At 42.5% G+C, this 16,946-nt stretch overlaps 1 protein-coding gene across 1 annotated transcript; it reads left to right on the top strand.

Moving 5' to 3' along the window:
* The first annotated feature begins 2,360 nt into the window (after nucleotides 1-2,360).
* Nucleotides 2,361-15,136, top strand: mdka (midkine a). Its single transcript, XM_066700614.1, has 5 exons — nucleotides 2,361-2,517; nucleotides 12,790-12,872; nucleotides 13,223-13,390; nucleotides 13,599-13,760; nucleotides 14,239-15,136. The coding sequence occupies exons 2-5, from the start codon at nucleotides 12,791-12,793 to the stop codon at nucleotides 14,265-14,267; spliced, it is 441 nt and encodes a 146-aa protein (XP_066556711.1). The 5' UTR covers nucleotides 2,361-2,517; nucleotide 12,790; the 3' UTR covers nucleotides 14,268-15,136.
* Nucleotides 15,137-16,946: the final 1,810 nt, after the last annotated feature.

Below are 16,946 nucleotides of genomic sequence, written 5' to 3'. Positions count from 1 at the left end.
ATCATAGCTAACCTGCCAAAAGAGATACTCCTTTGTTCCCCGTTCAGATAGGACTGCAGTGTAAATAACAGCTGCACCTTAAATAAAAGTTCCCGGCGCATCGGACCTCCCCCCTACTTCAGCAACATCCCCGCAGCTTCCTTAGGGTTGATCGTTTGTTGTTGATTTCATTGGATGGCTGCTGAAGGAAAATTGATTGAACAGTCCTGTCACACTCTCATCACTGACAGCAGTAATGTATTCATAATTATTTCCAAGTCTTCGCTCTGCAGGTAATACTGTAACCCAGCTGGGTAATTGTGATTGCCAGTGAATAGCGCACTGCTGCGTCAAAAGCTGGTGAGATTCCTATTTTGTAGCCTTGATTCGCTGGAGATAAATTCTCCTACTAATCAGCTTCGCGAACAGATGCTGGGATTGCTGAGTGAGTCAATGCCTTTAATGAATCTCAACAGGTTTGAAGTCTCATACACTACTGCTAGACCCTCCCTGCAGACGATCGGCCAGCAATGAAAGAGCGCTGGGCATCAAAGCGACCTAAAGAAGATGACTGGGGACATTTGAAGGACTTGACATAGGCTCCAAAGCTGTGCCTTGCCTCTATTGGAGTGTGCCGTTGTGTTTTTACACTCATTTATAAATTACCCTTTGGTTTTATCATGCAAATACCATTGACTTACAGTGTCTGCCATCGTTTTGCTTTACTGTACCTTTCCATGCTTGGCCTGTCTTTTTGACCGTGGGTTCACTAGACTTCGCCACCTTTCACTGTGGTTGAACCCCAGTCTGTCACAGTAATTGTCAAGACAAGACAAGGCTGCACAAAGGGAATAACTCAGACCTCCAACGAGATGGACGAAGGCCTTTACTTCGTACTTTTCTCCACGTCTTGTGATTCTTGGTGCGCTCAGGGTTTGCCGGGCCTCGTGTGAATGTGGGTAAATCAGATTATCTAATGCAAACAGCGCGGGTGTAGCAAAGGTAGGTCTGTCAATTAGTGGCTACCAGCAGATTAGTTACATAGGTCAGGGCTTTAATGATACTGTCACCGCATACACAGCTGTCCCACTTACCACAAACCTTTGTGAAAACACCAGGCTTTTGTGTCGGCTCACATTAACAATGATGCCCTATTGGAAGCAAACAACGTCCAACACACATTCCCCCGCGTGTGTATTGGCTGGTCAATTATCCATTTAACAGGCGAGGTTGTAACAGGAGGTTGATTCAGCAGCCTTGGCCATCGTTGATAGTGGTGACCAGGTAAATGAAAAGACAAGGACAGCGAGCATTTTAAAATGGGCTGGGGGAGAAGCGAGTACACCAGAGAAGCAAAGCAGTGCTTGGTGGGCCTGTGAGAGGGTCTGTTGTTGTCGTGTGGGAGGAAGCTAGTAAAAAGAACAGCGAAGCCATTTGAGAACGCACAATTACGCGCACACCTAGCCATTTATGTATTTACTGGAGGCTGTGAAGATTTCCGACTGCTTCACATTCCAGCAGAAGCCAGCGCCGTAATCACAGGAAATCGCAGTCGGGGCTAAACTGTTAATGATCAGTTTCTCACATTTCACTGGTACACGTTAATGAGGGCTTTTATGGCTGCACAATGGCCATGGTTTGCCTCTGCACAGATTATAACCACTCTGGGGGGGGGAACAGTTTTGAGAATTTTGATCTGGGGAATACAGTAGGTACAGAGAAATATATTTCAAATGAGTCTAAGCAGTGGAGAGGAGAGGATATTGAAAAGTTACACACTGAGCACGTCTGCCTCCATGCTTCTGTTATATTGTTATCCCAGTATATACACTAGGAAAGGAAGTCATGATTGAAAACCATTCAGTTCGGTCATTGTCCTTCCAGATCATTCTTTCATCCTGAGTTAAGGGTTAAATGTATAAAAGGAAGGACATTATCAGGGGGGAGCTTCCCATCAAGAAAACCATTGTTCTGCAATATTGGACCTGCCTTTCTTACTCTTAATGTTCTGGTCCAAATGTAAGTACTGTGGACAATGTCAAGGTTAGGCTCTCTGTATTAGCCCCTGGTGCTTATATTATGTCAGCAACAGACACTAGCTTTTTTTTCAGTCTGTTGTCTAGATGGAAAGTATTGATTTCAGATGCAATGAAAAAGAAAAAAGAAAAAAAAAAGCTTAGCAACAAAAAGAACAAGAGAAAAATCATGTTCAACAAATTCTACCTTGGAAGAAAACTCCCCTATTAAACGATCATATTATTTATTTAATGTTATGTTTATTCAAGCCACTGGTTCTTTGTCCAGGGTCTAGAAAACGGAAAGAACATGTTTTAAAGTTATTGTCACGTGGGTCAATGATGTCACGGGGGGGGCTAATTTAAATGGTGTCCATATGTGACCAGCTCAAACTAGTTTGGAGAAACAAAGAGCTGGGTGAGAGATAAGAGAAAAGCAGACTGGAGGCTTGGTGAGGATCGGAGGAAGTGCAACAGAGCAAGAGCTGAAATAAGAAATCCGCAAGAAAACAGAAATCACCAAGTAAGTAGGATTGGATATTGCAGAAAGTGAAGGGAAATGCAGTTATTACTGATTTAAACTTTAGATTTTCCCTTTTCACTCCTGGTAAAGTGAAATAAAGATGCGCAGTGAGTTCTACATATAGAATAGTGTCAGCCGTAGTGTAGCTATTCATGATGCACTTGTATGAAGTGCTGTCTTTCAAAATGCATGCATATGTGTGTGTGTGTGCGTGTGTGGGTTTATATTTTGCTAAAGAAACGACGTTGTTCCACTTAAAACGTTAGCATGGGAAATATGTTGTATTCAAAATCCTGTTTTCTTCACTGAAAACAAATATATACACTTCGTTTTATTTAACCATGCGTGGGAGCATAATTGGATGCAGAGGAAAAAAAGAAAGACAAAAAACAAGTTTTGATGTCTTTCCCCCATAAGGTGCGTGGTGAATAAAATATGCAATACTTGATCTGCCTGACCTGCAGCAAAACCAATACATAAGTGACCGGTTTTGCAGATTGTTATTATTTTCTGTTTTAAAACATTACTATTCAATTAACAAAGGTGGAAACTTATATTAACTTACATTGTCTTGAGTGAAAACGGCTGAATGTGAGAGATGTTAAGGGGGGGTAAAGTGAAGCTACTGAAGCGAAAGACGCCCCCGACAAAGGCGCAAAAAACTTTCCCTAAAACACAGACTCTGGGCTGCGGCTGGTTTTAATACATGGTGCGTCTGCCAGGGTCTGCGCACAAACACACAGCAAACAGTTTCTGTCCAGTTTGTATCAAACTACTCAGTTCACTGGAATCTACAGAGCTTATTAAAACGAGGACTCTGTATTTCCGTTTCATGTTACATTGTAAGTTACAACAGATACATTAATGCAATTTCATAATTCGTAGTTGTATATACCGAACTGCACATTTATATTAGTGCGTTTATACAGCCTATTTACACAATATATTTGGTGGTTCGTTATTTTAATTGCTAAACTTCGAAAACTGATAACGATGGAATATGTATATACAATATAAAATATATTCACACACTCACGCACAGTGATTCAATGGCACTTTCCATCCCATTGTGTAAAAGTCGAAACTGACATTTTAGGAATAAATAGATCTGCCGAGGAGAGTCATTGTTTAAGGCATGACTAACATCAGCTGTGACAAAAACAGCAGTGAGGTGGCAGAACAATGGGCAGACAATGGGCAGGCTGGGCAGGGAACCCACTGGAACAGGGAGTCGGCACTTTACACGGCCGTGCTTTTCATTTCAGTTGATGGTTCAGTTTGTCACCAACACAAAAATAAAAACCATAAACTGCACCCTTAGAAAGAGCTGAACAGGGCGCTTACAGCAGCTCCGTCCGGATTATACCCGTTTGCGAGTTGCTTTTGCTCATGGTGACACAAATATGCGGGCATGGGCACTGTACTGTCTGAACAGCCCGTGATGGGGACGTGGCACCGCTCTGGGTGTGCAGAGATGCCCTTGTGTTCAGAGGACCCTGCAGTGTGCAGAGATGCCCTTGTGTTCAGAGGACCCTGCAGTGTGCAGAGATGCCCTTGTGTTCAGAGGACCCTGCAGTGTGCAGAGATGCCCTTGTGTTCAGAGGACCCTGCAGTGTGCAGAGATGCCCTTGTGTTCAGAGGACCCTCCAGTGTGCAGAGCAGCTTCACGGCCGCAGTAATGGCACCTTCTGTGGGACAATGCGCGCCGATTCACTAGCGCTGTCAATTCAAATGCTCAGACACCTTTACGTGGCCATTGTCAGTACAAACTGTGTATGTGCTGCTGCTAATCCCCTGTGCAAAACAGCCTCCCAGTGCAAACAGTGCCTGATTCAGAGGCATGCTCGGATCCGTCCCCCGAGAGGGCCGTGAAAGGGCTGAGTGTTAACACACTTCACTTCTTTCTGCCATGAACTGAGTGCGCCGACAGAAAGCGCCGGGTCACAGCAACACTGGCCAGCTCTGCACTGAAGGCTTTCGCTTTTCACCCGCCAGCGTTTGTGAGGCTGCTGTTGATTATGATGCTTTTATTTGATGGATATGAAAGTGTGTGATTGGAGAGGAGGATTATGATACAAGCATTAGTGCATTCAGAAGTATACATATATTTTTGTTAAGAGTCTTGATTTTAAATTAATACATAAATCAGTGTTTTCAGTTTCTGCCCCCTAATGTTTAGGGCACAATCTGGTACTATGGCTAGGCTGTATTTTGTTGTTGTTGTCAAGACAAGAACAAAACACTGAGCACTTTGCTTTGATGACTGAGAATCATGTGTCTCAGATGAGGGAGTAGCAAAGCAAATGCAGTCCCAGGCTTTAAAAGCACCGAGCATCTTCCGCCCTGTGTGATGTGCTGGCCGTGTGGTTTATGGACTGCTGAGTCCTGCATACTGGTCTTTGTTCCTCAATCAAAACTGTTTCAATACTGAAATTCTTTGGGCTGTGCAGGAGGTTGTTAAAGTTTCAACAACGGTCTGTCTTAAGGGTCGCCTGCTGTTTTACAGCCCCGATGCTTGTGAAGGGACTTTTTTGTGGCATTGCAGAGTCTCAATCCTACCTTACAATTTTATACCCACACATTAAATTGTTCCCAGTAATTAAATTCAATCATACCATCACATTTAATACATGATCCCATGTTTCCTTTTGATGTAAGTTCCTTTCCTAGGATTTTTTTTTCTGTTTGTTGGGATGTGTCCATGTTTCCTAATCTCCTTATGCTACAGGAGAGATTTAGTGTTGTTTGCTTGCAGTGTCAATATTAGAGGTTACTTCCTTGTATAACTTTATTTCTGTGTTTTCAGTGTCCACAATGCAGATGGCACTGTTGAAGGCAGTGTATTACTCTTGTTTTTCTCTGACCTTGTTCTATTTATCCAGAACATCTAATTTAACAATATGGTTCTTGTGTACTCAGTGCATGCATTTACTCTGCTGTTTCCACCAGCTTCACAATCGCTCTGCTTCTGGCCGTCTCGCACAAATGTCACAAACCACACAATGCTGATTCCTCTGTACAAATACCATTTCAAAGTGAACACAATTAGAAATACAAGGTTGTGCAGAACAGCAAAGACAGAAAAGGGCTTACTAACAATGTGTGTGACACTTCATTTTGTAAAAGGTACAAACCAAAGGCAGCGAAAGTAAATGTTTATCTCCCTGATTACCCTGCGCCCCATTTCGAGAGATTTAGACCGAGATGACAGGTCACTTCCTGAGGCTGATCAGGTGTGATTATCTCTGGAGCGCAGTTTGAATGGCTAAGAATTTCGCCCATCTAATTGTGTCTTAATTGCGAGGGCTAACTCAGCTAATAGGGGCTGACGGGATTAGCTAAGTGTTTGCCAGTGCTTGGCAATGCCACTGTCACTCGTAGTCAGAAGACCGGTGCTGAGGTAATTGACCCAAACTCTTGCCACTGATTGTTTTCAGGCAGGAGTTAATCAGCCAATGTAAATAAATGTGCCTCTAATATTTTAACAGCAAGAGTTCAAAGGGACTCCAGTCAGGAAATCGTTGCAGGTGATGCGACATCTCATGACCCACTTGTGTCGCCGTTCCACAGTAAACTAATCAATGCAGTTTGTATCACTGCGGATGAATGAGTCGAAATGAGATGGAGATGTGTTGAGATGGGAAATCCATCAATTACCCTGTGAGCAGGTTTATCACAGGTTTCCTACACCATTAAAAAAAGACAAACAAGAAAAAATGAAGACGTCAAGCATGTACAAATGGAAGTTTAGTGGATGTGTGTTTAGGTTAGAAAATGGTCAGACTTCTTGAAGGTAGGGTATGTTCTAAGCATGGATGCACATTGCATCGCCACCACATCGCAGTGCTGCAAAATGTATTTCGACAGAATCGGCCATGTACCTGAAACCATAAGCCTAGTGCAGGAAGGGGAGTTTTTTGTTTTATGGAAGGCGCAGGCGCTCCAGATCAGTTGTCAGGCACGGCCTCTCCTTCAGGCCTGGCTGGGTCCTGTCCAAGCACTGCTTCTCTTGGGCGACTGGATTGTCTTCAAAGATGAGGAGGTTTCTCCTTTGAATAATAATAAAGAAACACCGGGGTTCCTTTATTGCGCAGGGTTTGTTGCTTTCCTTTCCCATCGGATACATTACTGGGCTGAACATGTCGGAACAGGAAAGTGGCATTTCTGAGGAATCGTGGCTGTCAGCTGACACCAGCGGTGTGTCTTTTTTTTCCGATAATCCTTAATTAAAAAACAGAAAAGGAAAATAAAACATCAAAAGGTCAGTCACTCCAAATATGTTCATGGCACAGCGCTGATGTTTTTACCCAAATCTGAGTAACAATGGGGAAAGGAATTCAATTAAGTAGGTCTGTGTAAATCAATGCAACTTTATTGTGGAACGCTTCAGTTTGCCAGCACATTAAATTAGAAAACCCTTCGGTGGGTTTCAACCTCTCTCCCGACACGACCTCCCACCCCCTCTTCCTGGGAAGATATCTGAACGCACGTTTGTGTGAAGCAGGCGGAGAGGCTGGATCTCAAGACCGGAGCAGGGCTGGCCTGTGTTTGGCCCAGGGTCCCTCTCGGGCCCAGCATGGAGTCAGTCTTTGCCAAGGGAAACGGCCGGGCAGCCAAGTCTCCTGCGAGAGGTGGAGGATGTTGGAGCTCCTCATTGGTGGAGCGTGACTGAGAGTGGACCACAGACCTGGTTTCACCTGGAACTGACAGGTGAGAGTCACCCAGCACTGCAGAGAAACTCCCAAGGAGCGCAAGGAGAACTGGACTTCTGTAGCTGTTTCGTTGGGGAGGATATTTAGGTATGATGGCCTATTCTTCAATTATCTAATGCCAGGCTGGGGCAGTATTAATCAATAGTGCTTTTGTTGTTGTTGTTTTGTCAGAGGCTGATTAAATGATGGATGAATGGCAAGTCTAGTAATATATCTGATGTTGTTTCTGTACTCAGAATGGCATAAGTGTTTCTGCTCCTGAGGATAATGGCAGGAAAAAGCCCTTGACTGATGGGAAGCACTAGTCTGTGGTAAACATGGACAGATTGTGTAGCAGGGCAAAATGTTGAACATCTAACAGAGCAGACAGACTGAGGGTGAATTAAAGTTGGTGGGCATCATACGGGGGTCTCGAATATGAAGATATGAGGGAGACATGTACTGCCCATTGAAAAGGTAATTAATTCAGTAACTGAGGAAAAAGTTCAGTGTCAAAACAAACTAAACCGCAACATTTCAGATTTTTGATTTCTTTTAACCGTGCCATTTTTTGCGGAGGAGTTATTTTTGCTCGTGAATCCTGAGTTTATTGAAAAAAGTAAATACCATTGCATATTTATTTTCATGTAGGTATTTAATATAATAAAATATTTTAAAACATATATAATTTTAAAACTCACATTGTCAGTCATGGCTCTGTTGTAGTGTTTACAGTGTGTTGTTTTTCTCCTAAATCTCTAAGAGTGGGAGAAGACGTTTGTCAGGATCTATAACCACTGAAGCACCGCAGGAAGTTTTCAAAACGTACCCTGGCTTTTAAAAAAGGCTGCCTTCAGTTTTCCCAAATCTTTAGAGTTTTTTTTTCTTTTTCGTCTAAATATGCAAATGATTTTACATTCAGCCATGGGGAAGAAAGGCTGGGTTCTAAAGCACGGCATGAGATCTCTGTTGTAGAGCTTTTAAAGGAAATAAAAGGAGGTAAAAAGGCCTCATTTTAAACCTTAGAATCTGTATTCCTCTCCGAGTGTGATAAAGGCTGCTTAGACTCAGCTAGGCCTCAGTCATGGTGGCCCTGGTGTGTGAGATGAAGCCTGCTGAGCACTTTTTCTGCCCAGACAAAGGTGTTGCCTGGAGAAGCCCTCAACTTTTATGACTGGGAGAAGAATGTTATTGGAACTGTTAGCTGGTGCGGAAAACGGTTGTAGAGCTCGCCTTTTAAAATGGAGGGACACGTCCATAATTTTAAACCGCGGCACAAAAAAGATTTATGGAGTTGGAGTGTTTAGTCATGCTCCGCTGGGTCGCTGGCGGTTAATTATGTTAGGAACAGTGCAGCAAGATTTAGTGGGTCAATAGAATATTTTATGAACTTGTTTTAAGAGGGTATTAAGTGCGTGTTTCATCAGATTCAATGCATTCCCTTTGTTTGGTCACAATTTAATTTCCAGTGCGTTTTGTTTGACAAGGGCTCGCTCGAATCAAGAGTACTTTATAGCCGTCGGGCCATAAGGGTGTACAATAAATCAATGGCACTTCAGCGATAGGGAAGTTCAAGGAACCAAGCTGGAATAATTGTCCGCTTCCAACTGAAACTGAAGCAACCTGGTAAATTAAAGCAGGAAATTAATTACGCATTTAAATGAATTGCTGCTAGAAACATCTGTGGGAGGAGAAATTCTCCACCTGTTACAATTATACATTAAGAGAACAAGACCAGGTCCTTATTGACATAACTCTGCTGTGCTTAAATCGTAAGCTGGTAATAAAGCTTGTAATGACCTGAAATGGCTTAAGTGGTACCAGAACGTCCTGTGAAATGCCTCAACAATCTGAACACCTTTTTCTCATTTGACATATCTGAGAAATTGATCTTCCTGGTCAATGGCACACACACACACACATTAAATACAAGAACACCTTTACCAACCAGAACTCACTCCCAGAGTCGGCCAGCCACTAACCAGATTCATATCTAGCCAGCATTATCTTTTTAACTGGAGGTTACAACAGTTAAGTGTTACCCCGGCAGTAACCAAATCTAAACCTGTATTTGCATCCTATTCAGAAGGGAGCAATATCAGATCAAAGCTCCCTGATCTGAAACCAATGGTGTGGTTTCCATGCCGTGTCAAAGCATTGCCACCTACAGCCCCAGATTAATGGAGTGATGACTGTAGCTTTGTGCTCAGACGTTCCCCCGGGCTTCCTAAGAGTTTAATCAGGCAAGGTCACAGGTGTCATACCCGCTCAGGTCCCATGTTTGATTACATTGCTTTCATATCAGAGTGGTCGGCCAGGTCTGCATTACAGTGGTCTGCCGATCACCCGATTCTGGCTGCATTGAAGCTGACATGTTGATTAAATAATCTGAATTTCGCAAAAGGACTCAGACGTGATCTGGGACATCCGTTTGGCTAGTACTGTAGTAGTGGAAATACAAATAAGTCTCTTAATAAGACTGTTATTGAAGTATTTGTGCATTGTCTATGAAACAGCATTGCATGTGATCCCTGTATTCGGCTTATTGCTCACTACAGAGAATATTTATTTTAAATATGCGTATGATGTGTCCTAGTCTCTTGGCTTTACTAGTGGAGTTTTCCCGCTTTCGGACTGGATGCCAAACACCGCTGATAAAACTGATCATAAAACCATCAGGACTTCCGCGTGTCCCGCCCGTAGCTCGTCTCCTGTTTCCTAAGAGCTTGCAGATCACCTCTTAAGTACGGATAAAAACTTCTATCCGTATGGAAGTTCATGCTCCATTGGTACGATTACGGTTCTGGTGTAACATTTGCTCCGGATTTGATTAGCGTTCAACTAGCGCAACTGTGATGCACTGACCCATGTGCAAAGCAGTGCATTCCCCGAGGCAGGGAAAGTTCAATAAACGCTCTCTGATGTGTGCAGACTTCTTGATGACCGTGTCGATTGCCTCATGCCTCCCTGGACTGCACAACAGCCATCCAATATGTTTGTGTTCGTAACTTGGCTGATCGAATCCATTACGTAAGCGTGAATGTCATGCAGTGCAAAGCAGCACAGGTTACGCAGCAAGTTGGGGTTTTGTTCTTTGAAGGCACTTGTTTCCCATAGTCGGTTGGATCGATTTGTCTCCTTGTAATGCCCTCTGCAACTTTTAATTTGCCAATCCATTGGCAAACATCAGCTAAACCCCTTCGATTCGTAGTTGGGCCGTAGAGATTTCGAGTCTTAAATTTCATGTGATTCCAGAGCAGAGAAAAAGATGGAATAGTGGAGCGAATGCTCTTGGATAATACTCTCCAGTGACCTTTCTTCACTAAGTATACCGTTTGGATCTTGTCCAAAAGTAAATTGTTATATTTGAAGTTAATGCCCGAGTAGGAGGCATGGCATTTTAATGGCACTAAAGTTAAAGTGGATCTGTATATAAAAAGTATATATTATGAGCCAAGCATAACTCTTACTCTCTTACAAATAATATATTTCCATAATTCATGTTTTTCTTAAACAAGCCTCTTCTGGAAACACTTAAATCTATCAAAACATGATCTTTAAAAATCTTCCATGAGGGACCCCAGGGTCATGTGATCCTGTAAAGTGTAAATCCTGATTCACAGCTGACCCAATGATACTGACAATATTTTCTCAGACAATGCTCTGTAATTGTCTAATGGTCTCATGTTTTTTATTTTATGTTGGTTTACTTTATTTTAGTTTATTTAATCTGTTTATTTATGTATTTTGTTGTCTGTTTGTAACTCTGTAAAGTGCACTATGGCAGTAAACATGGATTGACTTTCTCCAACATAAGGAATAGCATTTTCAAATAACTGGAAAACATGTATTGCAATGTAAGGTGTCTTGCCAAAAGAGTAGCAATATTTTATTTTTCAAACCAGATGTAACAACACTAGAAAAGGGTGACTTCTTCTTGAAGCTTATTCTGTGCATGGCCTCCATTCATGTCGAGGTTTTCTTCACATTTCAATCTGTGAGAACTAGAACTATTTTTCCAGCACTCACAGTCCAAGTTAATATAGTTGGGTTTGCGATGTGAGCTGTAAAAGCTTGATTATAATCCCCTGGCAAGTGCTCCAGCGCAGTAATTACCGCGATGTGGGAGCTCAGAGATTGCTTTACCTCTCAGAAATGTGTTTTTCCAAGGCCACACATGGCTGGTAAAGCAGGGGATCGATTCTCCCCATTATCTCCCCAGTTCTCCTGCACAGCTTGGCTAATAGGTGCAAAGAGAAGGGATACATGGAAAAATCGATCCTTCTATTCAGTGCTCGCGTATCGATTGAGAATCGCCCCTGGTCTGTCTCGTCACATGTTGTGTCGATGGGTCACAGGGCCACTCGGAGTACCTGTTATATAGGCAGAGCGAGAGACGGCAGCCTGTGCAAAACGTGCAACAAAAATAAATCGCAGGAACTAAAAGCTTTCGTGCAGAGAGATATACATCTGCCGGCGTCCCATTGATTATGTGAAAATGAAAGGCACAGTATTTAGCAGAACGCTACTGTGGGGCGTGTTAATCCTTCACCGCCGTGCGATAACTCTGTCCCCTCATGCGTAAAGACTGGGAACTGAGCATGTGCTCTAGATTGATAGCAACAGTCTTTGTAGTTTGGTCTGCACAGTGTTTGCATAAGGTGACTTCTTTACCATTTCCTTATTATTTAAAAGCCAAGTACAGACATTTATGACCGGCTTGTTTTATAGCTCTAATGTTTACCAGTGTTTTTTTACAGACTAACGATGTACTGTACTTGGTTATTCAATGATGTTTTCCTGATTTCTGCTGTAAAATCTGTCCATTTGCTGAATGTCTGCCTGTGTATGTCGGCCTCATGGAAATTGGTCAAACCGCACTCTTATGAGAAGATGACTAAACCTGCACTTTCAACAAATTGACCTTGGAAGACATGTTTTCCAGAACGCGCTGCCAAAACCCCCCATGGGCGAAACTCGTTAATTAAAGGAATGCGAGAATTCCTGGTGCACTGTCTGCGTTTCTCCCTCGTGGCACTGTGCCCCTTGGCTGTGCGCTTTGTGTGAAGCTTGCACACCTGGATCATCCATCCTGGTGAGATATTCATCAGTCCTCGAGGCTAAGGTTTCCAACCAGGTAATTACTGTTTACATAATACAGAAGCTTCTCACGCCAACCGGGTGTTAACGAGAGGAGCTGTCAGCTTTCTGGCCAGGTCTCGTCTGTGGAATGCGAGACCCTTCTTGACCTCCTGACATCACCGCCCAGCAAATCGCTTCTGCGTCTCGCTGACAGATCTCCAGAGGTGTTGAAACTTTTAAGAAGACATCACTGCATCCTTTGCGGTGATATTTAAGTCGAAAAAAAACCCACACCAAACTAGAACTATGAGTGTTATCCTAGCAGTGCATTAATGCTCTTCTCAGCCTGGGAAGGTTGTTTTCAACTGGAATTAATGCCACGAACCAGCGGTTTTCTCTCCGTGCCAGTGCTTCTTCATGGTTAACCTTCTCTTAGTGGTCTAAATATTTTCCCTGGTGACACACGAGTATAACTCATGTCTTTCTTTTCCCTCCTCAGAATGCGTGGTCTTTTCGCGATGATTGTTATCCTGCTGGTGGTGCTGATGATGGCGACCACAGAAGCAGGGAAAGAGAAGAAAGGTAACTATGAAAAGTGTACATTTGTAATGAATACTCATACTGTAGCTTTGTATTAAAATTAAATTGGTGGATTTATAGGACTCTTGAAGAATCATGGGTTGTTATCTTGAATTAGATAACTATTATAGAGTGGCGGTCAGGGCTCTGGACAGTAAAGTGGAGGGTCTTGAGTTCAATCCCAGGTGGGGGATGCTGCTGTTGTACCCTTGAGCAAGGTTGCTCCAGTAAAAAGTCAGATGTATAAATGGATAATGGGAATAATAACATGATGTATTGTAACAATTCTTACAAAAGTCACCCTGGATTAAGGTGTCTGCTAAGAAATCTAACCATACTTGTTTCTTCTCCAGTAGGTAAGAAGAAGCCCAAAGGCACCTCTGACTGTGGCGAGTGGCAGTGGGGCGCCTGTGTTCCCAACGCCGGAGACTGTGGCACAGGGATGCGAGAGGGCACCTGCAAAGACCAGACCAAGAAGCTCAAATGCAAAGTCCCCTGCAACTGGAAGAAGGAGTTCGGAGGTAAGAAAGGGAAACGTTTTACAATACATACCAGCAAGAGTGTATCTTCATTAGAAGGCCATCACACAAGCAAAACCTAAATGTCATCAATGTTATATAAAATGCAGTGCTTTGCCTACTTTAATGGAAGCTTTCTAAACAGTCTTTTTGGATCGAAGTGCATCTCATGTCGTCTCCTGACATCAAGCGTTGTGTGCCTGCTTTCCAGCTGACTGCAAGTACAAGTTCGGGAGCTGGGGGGAGTGCGACACCGTGACTGGGGTGAAGAACCGCTCTGGGACCCTGAAGAAAGCGCTGTACAACGCCGACTGCCAGCAGACCATCAGTGTGTCCAAGCCCTGTCCCCCAAAGAGTGTCTCAAAGCCCAAAGGTCGGTGTATCTCTTGCCTGCACTGAAACTCACAGCCAAGCAGGTTTTTCCGTCGGCAATTCACTCACAGGCCCGCACGTGAATGAGAATAAATTGAGCCGTGTCAATACTCTAATGCCGAAAAGAGTCACGAATGATACGTCGGGGTTGCAGATTTATGCAGTGAGTTACTGTCTGTGAAGTCTGTACTTCCTGAATTCCTGCTCCGAGTTTGGAGTGTTTTTTACGAATGTTAGGAAAGAGAAACGGATTGGTAGGGTAATTTCCATAGATGAAAATAATTGGATACTCCATTTTTTTAATATATATATTTTTATAAAATCGCCACGTAGTAGAAATTAATGTTAGTATTAATGAGGAAACATCGAAATTAGGGAATAAAACATTATTGGGTTATTAAGCCCATTTAGTTTTTTCTGCTGCTGGTGGCTTCTCTCTGCTATTTTGATGTGTCACTTTACCATTTCACCTCCTGCAGGAAAGAAGGGACGAGGGAAGGAGAACTAAGGACGCCTGGATGACTTTGATGGAACAATTTCATCTCCCTCTGCTTCGGGCAATAGCACAATCCTCACCTCCCTGCTAGCCAAACTTCTGAGACAACTGTGTCACTGCAGCTTCATGGTCTGCCTCCTTTTATAAAACATAAATAAATGAGAATTTTGTAAGTCTTTTTATGAAACATTTGTTTTTAATGTACAGTACTTTTTTCAACAAATATCTTTTTTTGTAGGCTGATTTATTAAGGTGAAATGGGTGGGTTGGTGGATGCCTGCATCTGCTTATAACTGTGGTTAATGATAATAATGAAACAAAATAAATCTACAGAAATAGAGTTGGTGTGGCAGTTTGGATATTACGCAACACCTCAGTGGACAAACGTAAATCGAGTTTAGGAAAATTTCAGTGACATATGAAGTGTTTTTTTCACTACCAGTTAGTATTACTAACACATTTCAACAGGGTTTATTCACTGGATAAAGAAGATGGTTTGATACATCATGAATTACTAAGATTAGAAAACCCCACATTTATTTTGTGCCTGTTTATTTTAGATGGCTGGGGATAGTTGGGTATTTGTGATATAAACTATGGAAGAAAAATAAGAAAACTAGGGCTTTTAAATCCACAGGAATATCCAAATCTGAAAACTCAAAATTAAATGTAATTAGGGGAATAGATACTTTAAGGTGAAACCTTGAGAAGATTTAGAATAATCTGTTGTACGTGTGTATTTATACATATGGAATTTAGACACAGCCTTTGTATATACATACACACATTCACATAGTATATTTTTCTGATTCAGGTATGCTGTCCACGCAAGTTTTTTTTTTTTTTGACAGTTTTCAATAAAATAAACTTTCTTGAAACACTCTGGAATGGCGTTTTTATTCCTAATGTATTGTACAACATCGGCTGTTATTTAGATCATGTATGTAATTGATATGAACTGCACATAGACGTACAAAATCAAATAATAATCTTGTGGCACAGAATCACCGTGCCTACTTTTTACATGATACAATGTTTTCCCTTTCCGAAAAAAAAGTAGCCCCTAATGTTTCCTACATTTATTTCTTGGCAGGCTGTAGTTTTTTCATCAGTGTTACATCCATTATATTTCGGAGGGTTGCCATCTCTACAAAAATCCTCCTTTCCAGCCCAAACGAGCACAGCTACAAGTGCCCAGTCCCTTCGGTGTCAGATCGCATCACTTAGCTGAAAATGAAAAAGAGTAGAAGAAGAAGTGGTCTCCAAGATTCTGGGTTTAAAAGAGAGAATGTGCCTCAGGAGACGGAGGACATCCAAGACATCTAACTTAACCAAAGGGGACAAGTCTGTTAGTGTAGCATGAAATGGCCTAGTTGTTTAATGGATCATGGAGGCTTTCTGTGAAGCGCAATCCGGATAACTGGTCCTCGGCCTTTACAGAGCATCTCACGTTACTGTTAACTCTCGAATATGGAAACTATTGAACTGTAATTATGGACCCCCACCCCCTTAATTGCCTACTAGTGTGTATTATTATTATTTTTTTCTTCGCCATCAGATCTTTACACACAATGCAGTGCATTCAGTTCTGCTCTCTGGCCAGTTTCCATTCCCCTCTGTCGGGCACAATTTGGAAAAGACGGCTGCGTTTTCCTTAAACACCATCGGAGCTGCGCACACATGCAACTAATTTGGTGCTTTTTATTTCCCTCCAGTCTCCATAATGAATAGGATATTTGGAGATGTCAACTCATTCATTTGTATTATTCTGGAAACTGAATGGTTTTACCAGGGCAGCTAATGGCAGGAGGTCTGGGTTGCAGTTCACTTTCTCAGGGGACTTTTGGAGGTATATTAGATTAGTTATGAATTCATACAACATATTTTTTAACAGAGCTCATCATTGTGTGCATATATATTAACACAGGTATCGACCCCAGTTCCACATGGATCAAGCTGTTACTGCCCAACGTGGTGATCAATCTGTTGCAATAAAAATAAAACAATTCCAGTGTAACAGCTTCCACATGTAATATGCTTGACCAGTTGCCAGGAATGGAGTCATTGACAAGAGGATAATTAGAAGACAACTTGAAATGAAATATATATGAACTATAATATATGTACAAATACATAATGTTCAGACCTAGTCCTAGTTTACTAAACCGAAATCTTTTTTATATATGCTTGTCCAAGTGAGGTAATTAATCGTAAACAGATTTTGCTTTGTAAGTGCCAAGTCTCCCCCCATAATTTTTATATATATACAATGTGCTATTCTTCTGCATTCTCATTACAGCTATATCTCACTGCACATAAATCACCCTTACAACTCTTTGACTCAAGTTTTAAACAGCAGTGAGAGATGCCAGCGCTCATGTGCAGCGGACTGAAGTTACACAGCCTTCAAAACTGGGGAGACAACGGATTTCAATCCCGTTTGGGCGCCGGAGGAGCGGGGTCGAGGGGCCGCTGACGGCTGCAGACCCACCTGCAGGAGCAGATAGCGCCGCCGCATTGTGCGCTTTGTCCTGAGAGGTGCTGGCATCTCCTCCTCACTCAGACTCATTCAGTCAGGTCCTCAGAGCACTGAGTCTGGAGTACAAGGAGCTATTCAGTCACAGTGACTGACAGGTCCTGATCAATGAGGTTCAAAGATAACACATTGAGACTGGGTTTGAGCGTCTTATA

This window comes from Amia ocellicauda, chromosome 4, assembly GCF_036373705.1.
Source record: "Amia ocellicauda isolate fAmiCal2 chromosome 4, fAmiCal2.hap1, whole genome shotgun sequence".
In the NCBI taxonomy this organism is placed as follows: Eukaryota; Metazoa; Chordata; class Actinopteri; order Amiiformes; family Amiidae; genus Amia; species Amia ocellicauda.
This window is presented reverse-complemented; position numbering and strand designations above follow the sequence as displayed.